Here is a 24,886-nt window from a genome sequence, read left to right as displayed (position 1 = left end):
ACAAGGCTATGAATACTTTCAAGATATAAGATCATTACCAATCATGGCTTCCGAGATAATCCGTTTTGTAGACTATAAAACAAATAATGGTAGTGTTAACGTGGACAAAGGATTTGTACAGAAATATTCTACAGGCTTTGGTCTTGGCCCCCATTCATAATAATATAGACAAGGTTTAAACAAAAACTGACGGTGCAGCAACAACCTTGTTTGATTTGACATGGAATGACCCTTATGGCAATTTAGCCCACACAAGAACCTCAGAACACAGTCTTATAATGCTGTTCTATTTGCAAGAATGGTTATTGTACCTGTTAGGCTACTTGACCCATTGAAAGTGGTGAATAGTGGTGTAATATCTAAACAGTGTTAATCCGTGCTGTGGCCTAGAGCACGGCGTTGTTACCTGGCAGTCACCAGTGAAGGCAGGGAGACCTGCTGATCCACAGGGTGCTTGGTTTGGGTGTGTTAACTGTGGTTGCTGTGGCAGGGGGAGGTGGCCTTATGCTTAATTAGAAGTCTCGCTTACAGCACACTTCTCTTTGAAAAATGTGATGCCATGAGCCAAATTAAAATGGTTCAAACATTGAGAAAACACTGACTTTGTTAACCGCTCTTATTGTAACATCTCTGTACGCTTTTAAAGTTTACAATGTACCCCAATTTGTGTAGGGACCCTCTCCACACCAGCACCAAAGTATAAGGCTATTTTGAGCCCGGTCAGTGGTTTGAAAACAGCAATTTATTGTTGTGGCTCCATGCCTGCTGCTACAAGCTACAAGCTAACGGTTTAGCTCAAAACTCCTCCGATTAACATAATTTGGCTTCCAAGTAAAAGTTTCACCTCGTTATTGTCCATAAATAAGCCCTAGGTTGTGTTTCGGCCATACCAATCCTTTAAGTATTGTTTGTCTAATGGCAGGATTGTATCCAAAGAAATTTGCAGAATGGGCAGAATCTTGCAGAATTGTAGCTTCTTGTTTGCAGTCAGGGAGATCTGCCAGACTAAAGAGCTAGGGGGTTAGTTGCTTAAGAGCCAAATTTAGACCACAGATGTTAGATTTGTATTTCAGTTTGCACCTCTCTGGAATTAAATTTACCAGGATTCAACTGAGCATGACTCTCAGAGTTAACATATGGCAAAATATGGTATTTACGTATGGTCAGATGGATTAAATCTTGGGTTTGAGAGATCTCCTCAGCTGGAACTGTGAGGCGTACTACTATGAAGAGGACATGTTAAAGCAAAAGCATACTGTGTTGAGTGCTGTTTTAACACGTTCAGTCTCCCTTTTGGGTGGGGATTCTCAGTGCAGTGTCAGCTCACTGAAAGGGGAATATATTGGAACGGAAGACTTTGTAACAGGAGTTTGTTACTGAGTGTGTTGTGATCTGCCATCTTTCCTTGTAAAGTCACCCTACAAACAGATAGCCCTTTCCTTCTAAAGTCATCCTACAAATTTATGAGATCACTCACCTGTGCTGATTGCTGGTTGAAGCTGCAACTTTAAACTCCACTTTACAGGGCTGAACTGAACGTTTTGTGAAAAATATCTAATTGTGATTTTTCTGACAGATATTGCGATTTGATTTGTGGTATAAGTTTTGAAAGTCAAGCTTCAGTTCAGTATTCACTATATAGGCTAATACATGATTATAGGCTTAACATAATTCTGAAATAATAATTGCTTGCTTACTCAAAACTAGCATTACTTCTGCTGGCCTTTTTTGCTGTACATTCATCCTACTGATGCGTGTGGTCCTTTTTCATTGTAACTGTTTGTCATATTGCTTCAGGAGGTAGCAGCTGTTCAACTATAGGTTTTACCTTTGTTTGTTTGTTTCTCTTCTGGTAAACCCTAAACACTCACAAATAATCAGATTTGCCAGCTGCACAATTTATTTCAGTCTGTGCCTGAAGGAATACTGAAGTAGTCCTTCTGATATTTTCACCTTGTGTTAATGCACTTTATGTGAATTAATCGTCGCCTATTTTGCAGCATAGAGGTGGCAACAGCACTATAGTAGCACCAGAGACGGTTGAAAAAGCATGTGGGTATTTAAGGATCTTTGGTAGCACCAAATACATTCCAATGTCCATCATGGTCATTGAAACAACTGTGATGTTGTTCAAATTGAGTTCTCATTTAATGTAATGCAGTGACAGTCAGTATCAGTATCCCACGTCGGTAGCACTGGACTTGGATAGTCCGCACACAGAGACTTAAGATTCAAAGTTCAGTGTGTGAAATTGATGTTAAACAATAATGATCATCCCTTAACCAAACCCTAACCTTGACTGTAACCATAAGTTGTACTTGTGCTTGTACTTAATTTGTGGGAGGAGGGGACTATCCGAGTAAAGTGAGACCAGTATTCCTGTTCAACCTAAAGATGCACAAGTCATCACAAGAGGATGGGGGTGGAAGGCTGTGTGGTGCATCTGTCTAACTTTTCTAGCCTACTAATAGGCATTTGGTGGTTATGGTGTGTTCTCATTGCAAACAAAAAATACTATTGTTATTGTTATTGTCTTCTTTGCAATCATTAGTATGCATGGAATTTGTGGTGGAATCAGAGGGTAATGAAGGATCTTTGGTGGAATGGAAGCAATGTTTTGCTTTCTCAGTTAATTATTGGGCATATTTATTAGATGGGCCTTTCTCTTTAGTTCATCAGATGACGGCATAATGATGAGAGTGTTGAAGAGTGTGTATTTTCAAATGTTTTGTTATAATTCCAAACCATTATTATATCAGTGGATACATCACAATGGTAATTTGAGGCGGTAATCATTGGCAGTGGTAATTGTAATTGGTTAAATGCTTTGGACTTGTATGGGTTTGTATCAGGCTTGCGTGGGTTGTTGTCTCTATCCAGTACAAGGGCAGAAGCATTGACACATAAATGGAAGGTTGTGTTCAAAAGAAAGATTATTGTTTGTAGTTTAGATAATCAAAAAGCAATCTGCATCAGAATCAAGATTCAAGAGTATCACTTCATCAGTTTGATTTAATGATTGTTTTGATGCCAGTATTTAACTAGAATGGATTTGGATTTGATTTGTGGGATTATTGTGAATGTACACACACTGAGATCACCTTCTGTCCTACCTAGTGTTAAATCTAGCCAAGAGAGAAGCAGTTTATCACACACTGGCCACTATTTTAGAAATGACCTTAATAACCTTTCACTGACCGGTCAATTCACCTGCAATTCCATTTCATGCAGAGTAGAAACACAAGCTGGCCATTAATGCACATTGATTTCTTTCCACTCAGCATTATGCCCTTGTCTGCCTGTTTACTTTCTCTTCATGGGTAAGGTGCCATGTGCTTTACTGGATGTCAGGTTTAAATTGACAGAGCTATATGTTCTGATTTCTCACTGCTCCATTGTTGAAATGGCTGAAGGTATAGCCTTGTTGGGCAGACAGCCTCTCTGGTTTTAAGTGATAATTCTCTCATATGTGTTAGTGTTATGATTTGTATTAAGCTCTGTCTCCATGTTTTATTCTGAGAATCTAATGTCAGCTCAAATTCAGTCAGCAACCAGGCAGTTGTGACTACTTACAAATTACATAGAGAAACTCTGCTGTTTAGTAAGCTAACTTTTGTCTATTTTGTGCTCAAGTGAAAATGGACAATTTAACAGACTTATTATAAGCTTCTTGTGATGGCTGTTTTGTTGGTTTAGACAGTGGTGTGTGTGTGTGTGTGTGTGTGTGTGTGTGTGTGTGTGTGTGTGTGTGTGTGTGTGTGTGTGTGTGTGTGTGTGTGTGTGTGTGTGTGTGTGTGTGTGTGTGTGTGTGTGTGTGTGTGTGTGTGTGTGTGTGTGTGTGTGTGTGTGTGTGTGTGTGTGTGTGTGTGTGCGAGCGCGTGCGCGCGCACATCTCTCTGGGCATTAGTATTGATGACTGCTCAGTGGAACATTTCTAAGCTGATCTTTTGGAACAAGAAGAAGGGATTTAGAACTCAACATGTTACGGATTTGTGCTGCTGGATGAACGCTGATAGTCAGTCACACTGCTTGCACTAGCTCCATAAATATGAACCATGCCATCTTCAACTGTTCTCTCATATGGTCTCTCTCCCACTGCCCATGTGATTTTTATTCATTCAGTTTTTTTGTTTGAAATATTAATTTGTTATGTATTTGAATGTATTATTTTTTACATTTGTATTTTATTTATTACACCTTTATATAACTGTAACACCTACCTGTAACAATGGTCCAATCAGCTTGATCTTCTTAAGGCCATCGCCCACCAGAAGCGTACGCGGCGCGCCGCACCACGAAAAAAAATAGAATTCCATTGTTTTCAATGGAGCATCGCCCACTGGAAACGTCTGCCGCGCAGCAGCCGCACAGAGATAGAAAACTATTCTAAAATCCTGCGCGGCAAGCCCAGACCGCTGAACGCCGCTTCTGGTGGGCGCCGGACTTTAGACCTATGCACACACATTCTAATACTGTAGCCTACATGTTTGCACAAGGTACAATTAATTTAATGAACTCCTAATTTGAGCAATTCTTCTGTTTGCAAGCCATTTTGTTAATTTGCACTTCAAATTCAAAGCCTTGTTTGGCACTGGGCTCAAATGCGGTTACTACCGTGTCAGAAGCTCCCACTAGAAAAATATAGGATTATGTTGTCAATATCTTAATCATGATTTGATGGATTTTATAGCAGCTTTCACAAGAGGCAAGTTGTGAACTAATGACAAGTCTGTGCAAATGTGTCCTCTCAAATAAATGGCAGATCCTTAGGAATTTATAGCTGACTTGAGACTCCCCATTAGTAAATAGGTAATGCAAGGAGATTGACGGATGATTTAATTTTCAATTGATCCTTGTGCTTGTTTGGTTTAAGAATATGTGCAGTTGTGCACATGTGATTCCTGCCTGGGTCAGATTGGCCCAATGCAGTTTGCCAATATATTGCATACTCAGTTATCCTAAGTTAAAAAGAATAGTTGGTGCATGATTGGTCATCTTTTAATCTGATATGGTGTCATAGGCTTAAAGGAACATGCCAACTTTTAGTATTCAGCTTATTTGCTCTCTTCATCCGAGTTAGGAAAGAGGATACCCTTCTCTTCTCTGTGAGTGCAAAAATCCCCAGCTTTAGGCTAGCTACAGGTTAACTGATATAACCGCTATACAGACTAGCTAATACAGTATAACCCAGCTTTAGGCTAGCTCCAGGTTAACTGATATAACCCAGCTTTAGGCTAGCTAGCTATAGGCTAACTGGTATAAGCCACTTCCAGTGAATTGTGTCAAGCTAGGCCAGTGGTGTCAGGCTGGGTTATTGCTGGATGTACCTGGAGTACATGACATGATGATAAAACTTCATCATCGCATTCAATCGCATTCATTCAATCAGCTTGCATCGCATAATCATACTATTTGACATTCATACTTGGTATCACTTTTCTTTCCATTTCCATTTTCATTCCATTACATGTACTTTGAAAAAAAATATTATGATAAATAAGTAAATAAGTAAATAAATAAATGAACAAATAAATAAATAAATTTGTGATTATCAGCATTGTCTTGACGAGTGTGGTGTTGTGTTGCAGTGATGGTGTAAGGGTGATTGTTGTGGCTCTCAAATGTTCTCACGACCAGTAGTGTTGCTTTATCAACATGAAAGGACTGTCAGTTCCCTCATTTGTGTGAGAACTAGCCCAGACCTGCTAGCATGGGGAGCATGTATAAAAACACACCCTCTGCCGAGAGAGAGAGAGAGAGAGAGAGAGAGAGAGAGAGAGAGAGACTGGAAGGTTCAGTTTTTCAGTTCAGTCTCTAAGTCCATAACCGGTTTTCTCTCACATTGGCTACCTCTGCTAAGGCCACTGAGGTCTGTAATTTATCTTGGAGAGCACATGTCTAGGTTGCCCTTGTTCTTCGCGTCCTGTTGGGATTAGGCATGTTCTTGTATGTAGAACATACAAGAACATGTTTCCATTTAAATTGTCTCTCTTTGACCTCATGGATGTTAATTGGATGGATGTGATGGATGTACATTCCTTGTTTCTGAAAATGAAATATTAAATGTCACAATCTTTTGCATTTTGCAGATTCAATTAGCAGCACGTGTGATTCATGTAATGAATGCATGATCCCAGTTTTTGAGTCAAGTGAGTGGGTTGTTGGCTGGACTGGAGTACGCTCTTGTTTTCCAGTATATTTATGCAGTCGGAGCAGACCCATATCAGGAGCCATCTTCAGTGTTGTTCACATCAAATTTCAGCCAGAGATTAGGTTACAGCTGAAGTGTGGATGAAGACGTGCCCTGGAAGGAGAAACTCCCTCTCAATAACATAGCATATTGGTGTCAGCCTGTAGTCTGATGTTGTCACACTCAATTCTAGTCAGAGCTCAGATGTTGTGGGCAGGGCTAAGTTCAGATGGTGTCCAGGCTAGTGAGCCTGTATACGGTATTGTATTGTCAGGAAAGTGCACAGAACAGGCACAGGCTCCACAGTTTCCTAAGTGTTTGTGTACTGTAGGGTTGGGTTACATGGAAATATATGTCAGTGCTCTGTCTATCTATCTATCTACTGTACATGTATCTATCTCTATCTGTCTGTCTGTCTGCCTGTCTGTCTAATCAGAGTAGTTTGTAATCAGTATTAAGAAGAAACCAATAAATAAACCAATAGATGAATGTTAACTAAACATAAGCTAAAATCCTAAATTGGGGAAACTCCTTGAGAGTCCTCCAAGAGTGCATGTTGGCATGTCTTTGGATATAGAATATTCTGGTGTACTTCAGGTGGTGAAATAAGTTTACAGTAGGCCTACAGTAGGTTTGAGTTCAGCAGTTTCAGCAGTTTATTATACACAATAGACTGTAGTGCATAGCATAGTCCCAGATTACTACCACACCAGTAACATCTTCTAACTAGTTTATCCACAGTGACTTCTTCTTTTTTAAATACTAGTGCAGTGCCCGTTCAAACATGCTATTCCTGTAGAAAACCTGTAACCCAGTTACATGCCTGCAAGTAGGCATGCTTTAGAAATAGGATGAAAAACAAAATTCCAGCTGAGCATTCGATAATGAATATTGAATATTATATCATACGAAATGTACAACGATGTGACTCAAAAACAGTCTCTGGTAGCATACAGTAAGTGACATCTTGTCTGCTACTCGTTGACTGTAGCTGTGCGGCATTCTAAATCTTAAATACCTTAAATACGGGACCATTAGCCTAACGCTCGTTTCAATTTGGGACCTTGTAGCCTGTCCTGTGCTGTGCTGTGTGAGAGGGGGAGTGGCTGCAGTAGAATGGTGAATGCCAATGTGTGCTTCTTTTACCAGCATATTTAACATAACATATCTTGCATTTCTCATCCAAACAGCGTCAGACTTGGCATTGCAATTAATCGCCAAGGTTGACAGACAGGCAGACGTGCTGAAATGTATAGATCGACTAGTGCTATCACCAGACCAAGCTCAATCTTTTGAGACTGAGCATTAGTTTGGAGAGCCGGCTCTGTATTTCTACTGCACAAGAGGAGCGAGTATTTTTTACAGCTCAAAATTGCATATAAACTGCTGTTAAGGCTAAATGTTGTTCAGAAACCATCTCTGGTAGCCTATAAGTGACATCACACTCTGTCTCTGTCCAACTCGTTTTCTGTAACTGATCAATATGGCATATATGATTAGCCTGTTGAATAACTTGATATATAGTTGAATGATGAATGCAAGGATACAAGGAGGTTTATTTGTCACATAGAAATACTAACATAAAACATGTAGTGAAATTTCATTTTTTTCTGGGTGAGTGTGAAGAAAGAAATATCAAGAAAATAATATGTGTAATAAATAGCAAGAGAGAGTATAAAGCAGGTGTACCCAACAGTTCATGTGCAAGTGTGTAATAAGTGTAAGCACAGCTTATTTAGTCTTGTGCTGGTTCAGGATACGGATGACTTGAGGAAAGAAGCTCCTCCTCAGTCTCTGTGGCATATACGTTTGCCTGACCTCAGTGTTTTGAAAAGTCCATGGTCAGGATTTGAGGAGTCCTTAACAATACTTTGGGCCTTGGTACAGTAGGATACATACATAGTAGGGAGAGATTCTCTGATGGTGTGTTCAGCTGATCGCACCACTCTCTGTAAGGCACTGCAGTCACAGGTCCCATATTGTTAGTGATGATACTTGTCAGGGCACTGTCCACAGCTGAGTAAAAGGCCTTCAAGATGGATGTTGATCATTTCCTCAGCTGACGTAGGAAGTAGTCTTTGCTTTGATTTCTTCAGTGTGTGCTGGGTGTTAACAGTCCCTGTTAGATCGTCAGCGAGGTGTGCTCCCAGGTAATTTGACACTTGTGACTCTCTCCACTGGTAGCCCACTGATCTTTAGTGGAGTGTGAGCTCTACTCTGCTGTTTCCCCCATTTCCTTTGTTTTGCTGATATTCAAAGTGAGGTTGTTGGACTCATGGAGGTATTATAAGAACTGGAGGAAGTGAATAAGTCCCGCCCCCATTCATTTCAATGGGAATGCTAGGCTAGTGAAAATTGCCAAAATTGAACGATTTTTTCAGGCTTCAACATGGTGTTTCAAGGGGCTTGTTTCCGGTGCCGTTTTACTTAGCCAATTAAGTGCCAGGTTACTGATTAACGTAAGGTACAGAAGAAGAGCTCGTGCCCACACTAAGCTTGTGCATGAGCTGAGAGTGGAACAGCCACTAATCAGCATGAGGAGAAATGGCACCGGACATGATGTATTTCTGGAAAATGGCCATGAGGAAGTGCCTTGCTAATCGGCGAAGCTAATCAGTTAAATCCTGACCCCCTGGTTGGACTGGCACCACCATGGGATGTATCGTCATATGACATTTACAACAATGTAGCTCAAAAACAGTCTATTTGCCACTCACGTTCTGAATGGGTGGCATTCTGAGACGTCCTTAAATTCGGGACCATGTTGCTCTTTTCAGTTTGGGACCTTGCAGTTGGAATTGTTGTTTGCCTGAAGTCTAAAGACAATCCAAAGTAGTGTTTAGGCTAGGCTATTCGAAGTGTCAGTTTATTGCACATTGTTTTTTCATGTCAGTTTGAATTGCAACTGCATAGCATACAGATATGACCCCACACACACTGCACACAGACAGACTAGTTTATAGATAGATGTGGTTGTTGAGGTGAAGCTTGTCTTACTGACACTTGGATTTTCCACTTAAATCCAAGCAGCACTCACTTCCTTGACTCACGTGTTTGTTAGCTGTAGGTTTTTGATTAATAGAAGCCTTTTGGTTTAAATTGTGTTGGTTCTTTTGATTTTGATGTGTGCAGATCAGGCATTCTACAGTATGTCACCTTCCCCCCTATAGCCTGTTTTAGGATATTTTGTGAAGTGATCTGTGTACCAGAACATGGATGGGTTTGAAATATATTTTTTCTGCCTCTTTCAAAAATGAGCTGTGCAGTTGCAAGACCACATACTGTGAAACACGTCGCTTCCCTTGGGAAATCAACACAACTGTGCCCATGAACTCAGGATAGAACATGTTTTTACACAGTGTTGCAGAACTGGATCTAAGCATTTAGCCAAAGTCCTTTTAAGGCATATATAAGTGTCTCTGATAGCTACCAGACCCTTTCAGTGTGAAAACCTCTTCACCTTTTATTGTTGTAAAGGAACAGTATACACAAATCTATCATTTTTAAAATGATTAAATCATAGTCCATCAAGACAGTTCCAGGCAGGTTAATACACCTGTGCTTCCACTAATTGCCCTGGCTTGTACTACAGCTCAGTGTGGTTCCAGAATTGAAAATGCCATTCAGTTTCTCTGTTGAAGATAGGCTTACCACAACCTATGACATAATATCTTGTAATTGATTTAAAGGAAGCATTTTCCATTTTTGCTTTAGCAGCAACCAAATATAAATGGATATTGGCCCACAATATTGTTTTTTAAATACTCATGGACTTTTGACATTGATAGCATTGACCGTAAGAATACAATTCGGCCAACCTATAGTGACAAATGGAAACAAACAAAAACTGACTGTGACGTTAGTTAGTTAGCAGAGCTGAATTGCTGACCTCCTGTTCACTGTGATGCTCTCAGCAGCACTGTGTCTCTCAGCAGTCGCACACACACGCGCAAACACATGTGCGCACACACAGACACACACACACGCACACACAGACACAGAACCAGCCTTAAGTGCAAGGCTGGATCAAAGCACACAGTAGGTCTGAAATGCCAGCCTCCCTTATGGCAACACAGCGTTGCCTGAAGTGGTTTGGAGGGGAGCAGGGGCTCTGCTCCTCTGTGGGGGTGGGCACCTATTCATCTGGCTGCATGGGCAGACAGCCTGGTGCATTGGCACTGAGCCTGGCTTGTACTCGGGGGAGAGGAGACCAGTGTACTCATGGGATAGTTGTTGGTCTTGGCTTAGCATGTAATGTTCTCCATACGTTTTCTTGCAAATCGTTTTATCCATGCTAATTCATTTGTGCATTGCAATGTATGCTTGTACATTACATGGAATACATTATGCAAATACAGTCCCTTCATTATTAGAATGTTATTCTCACAGCTCATTAGAAGCTAGAATATTGGACACATGCTATACTTTCTGAAACTTTTTTTTGTATAACATTTAGCCTCAACAGTCAGTTACAGTTATTTTCAGGTCTGAAGTGACCACTTTAAACAGATTTGTCTTCAGTTTTTCAGCCTATAGGCCTACTAGAAGTTATGTCTTTATGTGTACATTGCATGCAAATTAACTGAATTTGAAGCTTTCAGTGTTTAAAGCTGGATGAATAGCTGTTGATACTAGCCTAGAAATCTAGACGCCCCTAGCGGCAGCAAATGTAATTTGGCTGGCGGGGCAGTCTAGCAACGCTCCGTAGAGCAAGGAGCTGAGAAATGGAAAATAAAAAGCGGGCCAATCACAGCGTGTATAGAGTCAGTGGGTGGGCTTAACATAATGGTGACTGACATGCAACCAGAAGTTGCGACGGTAACGCATCCTGTTATTTGAAAACAAGAAGATGATTCGTTTAGCGTTATCCTATTGCGGGGAGGGAATTTGAAAGACAACTGTTTATCCCACCCCTCCGATTGAGCCCTGTCTACGGTGAGTGTCCAGACCCTACATCTTGATGTGGGTCTGGCTCGTCAGGCTATGTTGATACAGTAAAAGATAGTCTTATGGCATACTCACACTAATCCATTCATACCCTATGCTTTTTTGTGTACTCCCATCTCCCATGAAAGCCCCTTACTCTTGATAAAATAGACATACATATCCTGATCCTTGTCATGGTTAGTATCCTTTGAATTTGACATCATTGTCGTAAGTTGAAGTATGCTTCACAGTTTGGTGAGCCCATTGGGATGTTGCCTTTGTGACACACTCTTACACATGCACAGACAGACACAGGGGAGATGTTATCTCATATGCCAGTAGCGATTGTGATGTGTCTGTGATCTCCTTGTGTTAACTGCTTTGATTGCTGTTAATTCAAGAGCTCAATGGGGATCCCAGTGAGGCACAGGTAGAACTGGTTTGAGTGAATAATACGGTGATATGTCAGTGCCTGGTCTGATTAGTACCTCAATAAGTATGAGTCAATATCCGCTGTTGCTATCCCCTCTTGTTACAACATGTCCCATCATATAGGATTGGCTATGCTTTAAACAGGATTAGGTAACATTTTGCTGGTTGTTTTTGCCATATGAGTAAACAAGAAGTCAAGATTTATTCGAAGATTGACTCAATCAACTCTCAATGTGTACACCTTTAGTTAATGTCTTGTTTTCTTTCTCCTGTGGGATATGTCGTTTTTTTCCCTGTTTTTAAAGCTTCATTTCTCCACAACCCTGTAGTCGTTAAGACTTGTGTAGGCTAACACCAGGCTTTTTTTGCTGCTTCCATTGGGACTAGCACTTACTGTGTGTGTGTGTGTGTGTGTGTGTGTGTGTGTGTGTGTGTGTGTGTGTGTGTGTGTGTGTGGCCTCCTGAGATTCACACACATGATCATCAGTAATAGACATGGCAGATGAAGGTGTTCTTGGACTGAGTGCTGCTGGTGAAGTGGCTCAGTATGCACTAAGCTTCATTTTAGCCGTTCAATTTAAAATGAGCATTCTTTCATCATATGTGTATTCCTCTGTTTGATGTCATCTCAAAGCGTAGTGAACACAAGCCATTTAAAGCTGATTAGCAATTGTGAAGCTGTGCCAAATGCATGTAATCATTGCTTTTCAGTGAATTTATCCAGATTAATTTCTTGTCTTAAAGCCACTATACAGGGAATTGTTAAACACTGACTTTGATAGCTCTGTTTGGTTTTGCAGAGTTGTCCCATTCAAAGTAACGTTAACATTAACCATGTTAACTTCTGAATATTCACTGGCCAGACAAATAGTGTAGTGCTTTTCTTACCGTTCCAGTATCTCGGCCCACTGTGGCTTTGCAATGGAAAGGCCACAGCATTACTCCTCACTCACTAATACCAGTAAACTCAGCCCCAACTTGAACTTGTTGAGATTTCTAATCTTATTGTGTCAGACATGAAGGGCCTGCCCACCTCTTCCTTTCAATCTATTTTTTCTCACTCCCCATGTAAGAAGATTATGGATGGCAAAGCATGTGCTGGGTGTATATCAAACTGTAAGAAGGGAACTGTAAGGCCCCCCCCCCCCTTACTCGGTTAGTAGACGTTAATGGATTTAGAGGTCCATGACACATGAAAAAAAACATCCAGCCTTCTGATAACCTGAGCTCTTATCAAATTTCGCCTTCACCTATCTTTCACTCCTGCTAAGATGCTTGACGCTTATTGGTTAAATACAATGTGAGTGGACAGCAATACGTGTAATTTCAAACCAGAAAGAATATCTTCTTTAAATCAGGGGAATGTACTGTAGTCAATACTTGAGACAAAAGTGTCTGCTATATGAATAAGTGTAACATTGGTACTCTGATGTAGAAATTATGGTTCAGGCGTGTTTTCACGTAGTCCTTTGTTTTAAAAACATCATCATCATTTATTGTCAGGTTTAAATCCTAATTTTAATGATTCATGATTGGTGTGATGGTATGTTTCATAAATATAGCCTGTGCATTTTTCTGGGGTTCAAAAATCCTCTTGAACCATCTATAGACCTCTGAAGTTCGCCTACAAATAGGATCCAAAGCTGCCATCTTTGCCCATATAAGGAGTTCCGGGTATTAATTGGCGCTAACTGCCTATGGCAAGTTCCATTGTGTTAGCTCTGGGGTAGCAAAGATCAAAGTGTGCCGTCTTCACCTACCGAAAATCACAGTATCCACTTGAAGGCAGAGGACAAAACTTTGTAGTGCAAAATGTCTGCATTTCCAATGTCTTCATGTGCGAAAATTCAAACTCCCCATGTTATTTTCCCATAGAAAAAATCTCAGGATACCGGATTTCCTTATTTGGGCAAAGACGGTGGCTTTTTTGTAGGTGAACTTCAGAGGTCTATAGTTATTAGGCGAGTTTGTGATGGCGCAGAACTGCGCAGCACTGCGCAGCACAAGATGCACATGGTTAAAAATCTGTCCACGACGGTCTAGGTGGGCGTGTTTACGACTCTGCAGTCGATATCACATGGCCTTAACTTATCGCGGGAGCAAGGCGGAGCAAGGCTTCTGCTGTGCAGCAGCGCAGTGCCTGGAGAGGTACTGCGTAGCCTAGACCCTGCCTTCATGACGTGCCTACACATGATACGTATCATGATTTCTCGATCATGGTAACATTAACGATAATGGTTTTGAAAAAATACTCAGAGAGCAAGGACAATTATAATCTTACTCTTGTGATTACAGTTTTATTCACCACGAGATGATTTTTCACCCCTTCTGTATTATGCTCTTGATTCCTGTATCTGGTCTTGGTTTCTTTATGCACTTGCATATTTTTTAATACATTCTTGAATAAACAATAAATAACACAATAGAAAAAGACCAAGCAGTTGGATGTTGCCGTAAATATTCAAGCCACCTTAATGTCTCATGTTCCTGTAAAGGCACCTTATCATTAGAGGTTCCTCTGTTGTGAGGGCGTGCAAGACCTGTGAAAGCCCTGTATCAGTTGCTGCCTCATTTCCTGAAAATCCCAGGAAAGGAAAGTATTAGAATTGGCAGAGAAAACAAGTCAATGGAGATGTTCAAAGAAAATTAATTTCTCATGTGTGGGGGTGGTGAGTATTCTCTGTGGGTACCAGGGAACAGTAGAGATGTTTCTATGTGGGACAAGAGGCAGACATTGACAGAATATGCTATTTGACTATATGAAAGTGGGAGAAACTGTGGAGTTCATTATCAGACTAGATAAAATATACTGTAATAATTGTAGATGCCAAACCTAGAAGCAGTTGGGGTGGACATGCTGGAACACAATGTAGTGTCAACAAATCCTATGATGTAAGCAGAGCTTAGTGTGTTTATGTGCATAACCTTTCCCTCACACCAGATTTGGGACAGTCTGTGTTGCCTCTTCTAGGTTGTAAGAGTTGGCTTTTGTACCATATGCCATGTCCTCTCCCGGCACAGCTTTAGCTTTCGTGATGTCCTGTCTGACTATTTCCTTTGGCATATGTAAAGCCACCATCTGGCAAGTGTAGCTCCCACTTCAGAATAATAAACAAATGTATTTTGAGATTTATGCTGACTACTGTGCAAATGTGTTTGTGTGTAATAAGGCAGTAGTTCCATGGGAATGTGTGTTGCTGACCCAGAGGAAAGGGACATTCAAAAGAGATCTCTGTTTCTATATACCTCTACATAGGCAGAATTGAACTCATTTTAGCCTAACATCTACAGTATATCATGAAATCTTGGCCTTTTTCCTCATATTTCTTCATTTAAACTCCCTTTGTTTCAGCCCCAAATCTAATTTAAGTTCATCTTTACATTTTAGCGATCATTTATTTAGTGCAGATTTGATGTCATGAACCAACAAGGTGATGCATTTGCATCATCTATAATTATTGGGATGAATTGCTGGAACACCTGAGATGGGTCTAGTGCATGAGGCAGCCTTGCATGTCTCAATGATGATCAACCGTGGGTTTACTGGGACGTGGGAGCCTTTCATATTGAGTTGAGTCAAGTTTTTTTTTTTGGTTTGTAATGAGACACCACATGCTGCTATAACTGAGAACTTACTGTAACCCTTAAGTTCATCTCCTAATTTGTGTCGGTGCTCAGGTCTGTGGGGGACATACGTAGGCTTGGGCTTTTACTGTTTTGCCTAACCCAGAAATAAGCATTTGGTTTAGGGCTTCAGAGAAGAATACGATTCCCATCTCCGGCCTCTTAGTGGTTTTAAGTATTCAGGAAATGAGTGGAGTTGATGCTGTGAGACGCCAGTGAGAACCCAAAGAGGCCTCCTTTTTAATGACCTAAGCCAACAAGCTCAGGAGAGGAGTGGAAGGAATAGCAAGAGATGTAGGACAGAGGGGTTTTGGCACTCCGCCACAGAACACTACTAAACCAGCTAATGCTAACAGGCCAAGCTAAACAAGCTGGGATTCTGTGGTAAGAGGCTTGGTGAGGTCATGGCAGAACTAAAGAAATGCCTGGTCTGTGATGAGCCATTAATAATGAGCACCCCCCCCACCCACACACACACACACACACACACACACACACACACACACACACACACACACACACACACACACACACACACACACACACACACACACAAGGTATTGACGCTTTCTGATGATGGTCATTTATCACCAGGTCATAACATTCATCACTTTATAGTAAAAATTAAAGGTATCCTTTGCAAGCTTTCACCTTAATACAGCAGTTTATAATCACATGCCTTCCGCAGCCTTGTCTCCCAGCTGTCTACGGAGACCAGCCTTGCAACTTGCTCTCTCCTAACCGGAATTACAAATTGCTTTATTGCAATTGTGCAATAGCTTAATATTTTTTATGAATTTGTGTACTATTACCCTCCCCCAGTCAACATGGCTCTTTGGAGATTATATTGGCTGGTGTGTAAGCAAATCCACATAGAGGAAACACTCATTATGCCCAGGCACTATTTAAGCCCTCTTGCAACTTTGGTGTCAGTTTGAAATAAAGAGAGGGCTGTAATGTGATGTGATGTGTGATATGGTATGTGGTCCAATCTAACAATTTCTCAGTTAGGCCTACACTTCAGTTTTTATTGAGCACCAATCACAATATTGAGCCAGCCTACATATATTGAGCCAGCAATATTGAGCCAGCCTACATCAGTACATCAGTACATCAGTGTGCTGTGTTGGGACACCTCAGAAATAATTTATATTCAACAATTTTCAGCCACTCACTTGATAAGTGCATTCATATTATGTACATTCAGTGATTTAATTATTTGATTTTTTGAAGTTTTTTTTCTCTAAATGTTTAGGTAGATGAGTTTTGATAGTTAACGAGCTAATCAAGTTTAATACATATGGCCATACTGATAGATACATCGCTGACAGATTAAAAATGTTAAATAAACACTAAATGTTTCCTACACTAAATGTGATTCATTTTACATCAATCTGCCAATTAAGACACAGTAAATGGTTTGGGTGGCCTTAAATAGATGTTTTTTTTTTTAAGGTGGTTTCAGTGGTTTATCAACTCGTAACAGGGTGAACGCCACTACTGCGGTTGGTTTGTTGTCACCGAGGTGCAGAGTTAGTGTTCAGTAGGGTGACAGCTGCTGGGAAGAGGCCTCCTCTGAGCCTGCTGCTCTGGGTGCAGAGAGACCTGTCACGCCTCCTGGAGGGGAGTGGCGTCAGCAGTCTGTGATTGAGGTGAGAGCAGTCTTTGATGATGCTGTGTGCCTTACACAAGCGTTGTTTGCCCTGGATGGCCCCAGTGGCCTCCATGGAGGGGAGAGGAACTGTGATAAGTTGGGCAGAACAAGCAAACTTAACTCAATATAAGAAACAAAAGGAAAAAAATATTCAGTACCCAAAACAAAACAAAAAAAAAGTCAAGATTGATAATAATGATAATAGTACATGAACAGAGACAGGGTTCACTCACTACATAAGGAATGCAATTGTATAGAAATGGATCTTTAGACTAGATTTAGAAACTGCCACTGATGGTGCAGATTTGATGTTATAAGGGAGGTTGTTCCAAAGCTTGGGTGCTCTAACTGCAAACGATTGGTCACCCCTAGTTGACTTACTGGAACAACTTAGTCTCAGGCCGGAGGATCTAAGGGGCCACCATTTGTGTGTTTCTCAACTGGCTTGGCCTGATCATTTGTCAGAGACGCTGTGAAAGTGTGTGCTTGTACCTGCATGCATATATGTGTTTACTGCATGAGTGTGTACGTGTGGTCATGGTCTTTGTGATGTTTTGGACACTTGAGGACATTCAGTGATGTACTGCCACTGCGGTGCTGGAATAGCTGCGGATGTTGTGCTCAAGTGTCACTGGAAGGCATGTCCATGCAAGCTCTTGCTCAACAGCTCCTGATGGGGACAGAGACACAGGAGACATTCATTTTTCAGCACATCTTTAATTAAACAGCCTTTGCACAGGCTGTTGTCAAAACATTCGTTTTCTAAAATAATTCTTGCATTTGTTGCTGACAGGGATCAGAATGTAAGGATTTGTGTTTCTCTGCAGCACTTCATCAATACTGTAATAAATAGATCACTATGTTGAGTATACTTTACACTTACATGATGTAGGGTAAAGTAGATGACATTGTTTTGTTGAATGCATTTCACAAAGTATTTCTTCAGAACTCTTTGTAACGCCAAGGACACTGTTTGTAGAAAGTGTGATCAGTGCTGTTCAACAGAATTCTACTGCCATTGTCATGAATGAAATAGCTGCTTAATAAGAATAACATTGTGAAGCAGAGAATAGCAATTCATAGTGACTTTGTTTCCCTGATTCATGCAAGTCTGCTTAAGAAGCCGATTCAGTACTAGCTTGTGAGGAGACCCATTGTTTGCTCTGTACTGTGTGCATACACACAACATGAATGTAAGGTACATGATCAGATAAGGGTACCTGTTTTTTAGAGCAAGGAAATGACTCATGAAGTCATATTAGGCCAAAAGTCATTTGAGAAATGGAAAATGCAAGAGACCAGAGTTTCCAACACATATCTAATTGGCATTTCACATAGTGTGAATCTGTTTGTGATTGTTTATGATTCATAAAACAAGTTCTTAATGATTTGGCAAAGCAACAAATAGCCTGCCGATCTGTCTGAGCACTGCTCATGTGTCATTAAGAGGTAAGCAAAGGGGCAGGTAAACAACAATGCTGTGACTGCTTTGTAATTCATTGCAGCATTCACAGAACACAGGAAGCTAACTTGTATATTTTTTTGGAAGTGGCATATTTTTGCGATGGAGTCACAATGGTGCTGTTGATTCAGTTGAAGGTGTGTGTGGGGGTTGGGAAGAGTGCTGAATGTCTGAACCTTGTGTCCCCTGAAAAGACAACATGGCCTCCCAGGTTTAATGCATGACGTTCAGGAGTAAATGCAAAGTCTTGTCAGTTCCTAACCGTAAGGACAATATTTGATTGAGAGAGGGAGCTCAGTAGATTGTTTTTCTTTCTCCCTGCCTTCTCTCCCAGCCCTCATGCCTGATGGATGGAGCCCCAGTTGTTCACTCAAACATCTCTGTCTCACCTTATTTAAACCCTACCCGAGTCCTTCTGCTTTCTGCTACTGCTAGAATGGAGTCAGTGCGGAGTGTTCGGAGTAGGTGATTACACGTATGCTGTTGGAGTGTGTGTGTGTGTGTGTGTGTGTGTGTGTGTGTGTGTGTGTGTGTGTGTGTGTGTGTGTGTGTGTGTGTGTGTGTGTGTGTGTGTGTGTGTGTGTGTGTGTGTGTGTGTGTGTGTGTGTGTGTGTGTGTGTGTGTGTGTGTGTGTGTGTGTGTGTGTGTGTGTGTGTGTGTGTGTGTGTGTGTGGTTGCAGTGGCGTGTGCACTACTGTGCATGAAGTAGATATGGCCAGATGTCTCTTGTCTTGGGGGAAGGGAGAAGAGGGCTCCTACCTGACTTATTCCATTTTTAATGTCACATGCATCCGCTGCTCATCCCTTGCTTCATTGCCTTCCCACAGGCATCTTCTTTTCTCCTCTTGCAACCTTACAGTTTTGGCTGAAGCTACTAGTTTGTTCTGTTAAATTTTTCCATAAATAGACTCAAATACACATACTCACTTTCACTCACTCACTCACTCACTCACTCACTCACACACTCTCTCTCTCTCTTTCTCTCTCACTCTGGAGCGACTGCATACAGTGGAATGTTAGCAATTTGGTCATATGTCTTTTGGGTGTTTGCTAACGCATGTTGTAGTTGGTGGGCCGAGGGCAATGAATGACTTCAAACTCTCTAGACATGACTATCTTGCTTAAACTCACAAAAGCCGCATTTAATATTAAACTGCATTCAGTTATTAGCACTTTTACAGCACAGCATCTTGCATACTCATTTCAAATTGTCTTTGTCTTTGAGTGTCTGTGGTTGCTTATACAAATAAGGGGATGATTGTAGGTGCATACACTGTTGTCTAGTGCACAGTCTGCCTGAAGACATGAAGCCACACAACTCAAGAGTAATAATACACAATGATATATTTCATTTGTATATAGACCCTATTGAGTTGGTTGAAATGAACCCTGGGGGACACCATGAGTGGCTGGGTTGGTGGAGGATTTACAGTTGTTTATGTAGAAGTAATGGTGTTTGTCAGAGAGATAAGAGATGATCCAGGTTGAGGAGGATGGAATGAGTGATGGTATCTAATGGCTTGGTCAGAGTACACGATTTTTTTGTCTTCCACAATGGTCCTTTAGGATTGTCCATGTCGCACTGTGCAATCAAAGAACCATAAATTCTTGCCGTTTTTAGGTCAGCAGATTGGCCACATTACAAGATCATATTGTAGCCTATTGTTTGTGTTGTGTGTCATCATAGTGTCAGTGTCAACATGGGTATTGTAGGAGATTTCTCCCAAATTCTGACATGCATGTTTCGTTGCGGTTGGAACGTCTCAGGCAATTACATTACATTGCAAGATGCGTTCCTCCTTTGGCTGGAAATGTTGGGCAAAATCAGGCTGAAATCATGTAATCTCACTGGCCATAAGGCTGCACTGAGGACAAAGATGGTGTGGAAACCAGAGTTGGCAGAAAGAAGGATGTTGTTGATGAAGAGCTATGCGGTAGAATGCCAGATTTTTCCCGGAGTGTGATTTCCATCTCTCTCTCTCCCTATGACGCTTTGTACTGCGCACATACTGTGTGTGTTCCGTTCCATTACACCGTGAAACATGTGACTTATTCTAAGTGTTGTGATGACAGCGTGTGGATTTGGTACTGCTGCAGCACTCTGTGTGTGTCACAGTTGTTTGAGCTGTCAGACCCATCTGCCTGGCAGCTTTTTCCCAGGGTGCCTCTCTCCCTCAGCTATTTCTCAGCAGTTGATGAGATGTGTAAATATCCAGGAATGTGCTTCATGTCTCACCTGGAACTGGGGCCCAGCAACTTGTCAAGCCATGCACATCTTCCCGCAGGCCTGTGTCACTTCACCACAGTTACTTAGCTATTTGTTTGGTATTCATTAGCCTAGGCCATAGTCAAAATCTGACTTCAAATGCTCACATCGTGTTAAAGATACAAGAGGATTTAAGCAGGGAACTTAATAAATGAATGTTTTGTCTCATTATCAGTATTTTGTCTAACTACCAGTAAACATATCAACAAGCGGCTTTGAATATAGTGAACAGGGGTACTAATTATTCTCCTCTGAGTGATCAAGGCTTCTAATGCACCCGTGTGGTTAGTCCAATGTCTGCTGAGTAATAGTGCTCTTTCCGTCTTGTGTCCATTCATTTGTGGTCAAGATGGTTGGCCAAAAGACACATGTTAGGGATTTAACACCCAATTAAGCTCTCTTTTAATCTCCTTTTCCTTTTTTCTCTCTTTTTTAGGACCAAGCATACTGGATTCAGGTGCACAGGCTGGAACATGGCGATGGAGGTATTCTTGATCTGGATGATGTGCTGTGTGATGTAGCGGATGATAAAGACCGGGTGAGTCGTCTCTGCATGCTGTCATTGTCCAAATTGTGAAGGCACATTCAGCTAGAGGTAGTTTTGGTATTGTTGTTAAATGTTAATGGTGGGTCATTATGTCTATATTAGACATATTTATATGTAATGTATATTAGACGTATATTATGTCATTATATTATCTCTCTCTTTTGCTCTCTCATTATGCGCGTGGTCAGTGCTGGCCTGCCACGATTGATCTGATCTGTAGATGATTTGGTCACTTCAGAACCAATTTGGCTGATTAGAATGGCAGTGGTGGTGTAACCGAATAGCTTCAGCTTTGCAGTGATACCCAAAAAAGTCATCAAATATTTACTAAGCAAATGCTCCTGCTCATAGCAGCAAGCACATGCTTTTCCCTTGCTACACTTGTGCCCTCTCTCTGTACTGTCTCACTCTCCTTTTCTCCCTCTCTTTCCTTGAGGCCATTCCAAAGGCCCCAGTCACAGGGTACTTTATATGGGAGGTCTTTTTTTAGACTCCTAATTTTGTATTTGATGATATTAGAGATTTCTAATGAGACAATGGTATTTAGATCCACGATATATTCATTCTGTCTCTCAGGGGAAAGAGAATTCCACAGCATTGAGCTGTCCTCTTCAATGTGTGCTATGGTGGTGTGAAGGAGCCGTTGCAAGGTTTACTAATATGATGGTTACATGTTGTTGAGTCGTTCAGCTAATTAGCATTTTGAGTTTTATTGTGAACATTGATGGATGCCAAAGCTAATCTATGCAACTGGCCAGTGTTCTACCGTTTTAAAGGAAATCATGATGGCCACAAGGAAGAAATGCTACTCATTTCTGTACTCTTCCTGTGTCCAAACTCTCCCTCTGCCTGTTTTACCCTCTTGTTCCTCTCAATCCATCTATCTTTCTTTTTGCCTTTTGCCTAATTCATAATTCATTGAGAGTTCAATTTGAAAGTTATGACTCTGGTGTGTGTCACTGGAGTACAAGGCTTTGTCATCATTTGCCATGCATGATCACACTTCCTTACCAAGCTGAAATGTATCACACAAGGCCTGCGAAGACTAGAATAGTGTACAGTAACAATGGCGTCATACAAAACTCTTCCAGCAATATGTGCTGAGTCAGTACGCAATCACAGACCATGTTACTAGACTGAAGGTTTTTTTTTACACTCTCAGAATATGTCACCATATGTCAGTATGTCATATGCCAGTATTTGTGTATTGTGTAAGTATGCAAATATATCTGGTTTAAAATTGAAAACTTAGACCACACTGTTTTGGTTTGGATAGATGAACATGGTCAGATATCATTGACTGCTTTTTGGTTAGCAAAGTCAACACTGTTGTTTATTGTTATTAGCGTTTCCTATCTGAGCCAGTGGGCTATAAATAGCCATGCACATTTGAATCTGGTGTAGGGCTTTCAGAGCGGTGGAGGTTTGATAATGGGTTATCCAAGCATGAGAGCATACTATTCAAGTGTATAGGTCTGTCTGTCCAGTGGACCCCAGAAATGTGTCTCCTCCCCTTGGAGGTGTTGGGGTTGTGGGTGGGATGTTGGCTGTGTATTGTGTGGGTGTCATGGCAACTGCCGTGGCTGGGCCTGTACTGTGAGCTGAGGAGCTGGAGCATTATGTGCCTGTCCTTGGCCGTCCCCTTGTCTTCGCTCCCTCTCCTCTAGCCTGGCTAGTCATCCCCTCTCATCTCATTCTAATTGAATCAATCCCCCCTCTCCCGCTCATCTCCGATCTCCATTGGTGCTCCTGTGGAAATGCATGAGGAGTTGGTCTTCATCCATAAACAAATATACTGTGCTGTGTGGTCTCCAGAAGCCTCTGTAACAATGTGTTGCAACATCATAGGAACAGAAAACCTCTGTTCCCCTAGAGGCTAGGGATTGCATTTGGGGGTTATGTATTGTTAATGAAAAAGGAGATAGATGGCAGGTTTAATTATGGACTGGGCACTGGCAGACACATTAGCCAAGCCATCTGCACGAGCTATGAAGCTATTTCAGATCAGGCAATGGTTCTTATCCCTTTCTTTTCTGTCTCTTATTCTCCTTTCCCCCATATTTGCTTTTCTCTTATTCACACTCACAATGTCAAAGTGACACCCTACCACTATTGATACAAATGAGTATGAATGAATGATTGCCTCTATTGAATGAAGTTTTCCACTATGTATTTTGTAATCTTGTTACTTTTACAGTGGCCTAGTCTACAGGAGACTGATGGAGAGAGAAAGCACTGTCCATTTCCTTTTTTCTCATTGACCTGCATTCATTAGGCCCCCTGGCTGTTGGATTGTGTATTGCAGCAACTTCACTGCAGTTGGGTGGCATTTAAGGATTCTGCTTGTGGTTGTGACTTATTTGTTACCCTGTAAAATCATGGGTAGTAAGGTCAAATCTTTGAGCACTGACCATAGCAACACATGGTGTGTAAAGTGGTTGGCCACCACAGGTTCTCTCTGCTGCCTCACTTTCTCTTTCTGTTTGTTTTGATGAATCTTCTTCATCCCCTCATATGGAGATTATCCTAATGTGGATCTATGGCAGAAATGGTGTCGCTAAGATTTTCAGGCTGGATTAAACAGCAGGGTTAATCCCTGGGTGCCACTTGACTGTCTCTCTGTGTGTGTGATGGTTAGCTATGGCAGTCAGAGGCTGGTTTAGACAGTCAGTATGAGTCTAGAACTCTACGTGGGGATAAGGAGACTCATAAAGAGATCAGAAGATAGTTAAGTAGATATACCAGATATAATAATGCTCTAATATACATCCTACAATGACTCAATTCACTAAGGTGGATGTTTGTAGCTATAATTTATTTCTTAAAACCTTTTGACATGTTTACTTAATTGTTATTGTAATGTCCAGGGCTGGTCTCATTTTGGCTTCAATTGTCTTCAGTCCACCTGGTGTACACGGTATACGGTCCCTGAGTCTTTGAAGGGTCTGCAGGATGGTCAAAATAGAGGGGAATGAGTTAAAGATTAACATATCTGACCACACATAGCAGGACATAAGCATCTGAACTGTATTTTGGCCTACAATATTTATGATGCAGAAGACACTTGGTTTAGTTTAACATCTCAAATTTGACTAACAGCTTAAGTTTCTGTTCCAATTTTAGAATCTGAAATGGAATATATAACTGGCCATATTCTGTTTTTAGTTATGCACTTTGTGATCCACAGAGAGTGGACAGGGCAAAATGTTTTTCACTTTTATAGTGGCCCACTGTCTGTATTAGCTCAATTACCATATCTTGAATATAGCCTAAAGCCAACTCTAGCCTAAGTCCAAATGTGAAGGCCATTTGTAATTCTCCTTCTCAATGTACATTTAAATAGTTGTTTGATTTACAGAATAAAAGTGGATCACTGGTGTCAGATTTGCAAGGAGGTAGGTCTTTTTTGGAAAATCGGTATGTGGGGTCTTCTTACCACCCAGGATTGGAGTTTGGATATGCCTGACTGTCCAGTTAATGTTTTCCCTTGTGGTGTGCAGTCCTCCCCCCCTCCCCCTCATTCTCATGGTCATCTGTTTGGTCATTGAAGTGAGGTTTCAGTCTGACTCATGCTTTGTGTGTAGGACCCAGAGCATTTGTCATGTACTCTTAACTTCATGCCTGTGCACATTCTACAACTAATGTGCCCTGTTAAGTGTATATCCGATTCAAAGTATTGACCGTCATTGCAGGCCAGAGAGATGAAGACAACGATGATAGTGTTGCTCTGTGATGTCAGTGATGACGATTGTTCAAGGAAGAATGATTGAAGAAAGAATCTCAGG

At 41.2% G+C, this 24,886-nt stretch overlaps 1 protein-coding gene across 6 annotated transcripts in view; it reads left to right on the top strand.

The window, feature by feature from the left end:
- Positions 1-24,886, top strand: part of pard3aa (par-3 family cell polarity regulator alpha, a) — a 279,690-nt gene that overhangs the window by 4,285 nt on the left and 250,519 nt on the right. For all 6 annotated transcript variants that reach the window (XM_062520692.1, XM_062520695.1, XM_062520694.1 and 3 more), the window contains exon 2: positions 20,991-21,092. In XM_062520692.1, the coding sequence (XP_062376676.1) occupies positions 20,991-21,092 (102 nt within the window). The remainder of the gene's footprint in view (positions 1-20,990; positions 21,093-24,886) is intronic.

Source organism: Sardina pilchardus, chromosome 19, assembly GCF_963854185.1.
Source record: "Sardina pilchardus chromosome 19, fSarPil1.1, whole genome shotgun sequence".
NCBI lineage: Eukaryota > Metazoa > Chordata > Actinopteri > Clupeiformes > Clupeidae > Sardina > Sardina pilchardus.
This window is presented reverse-complemented; position numbering and strand designations above follow the sequence as displayed.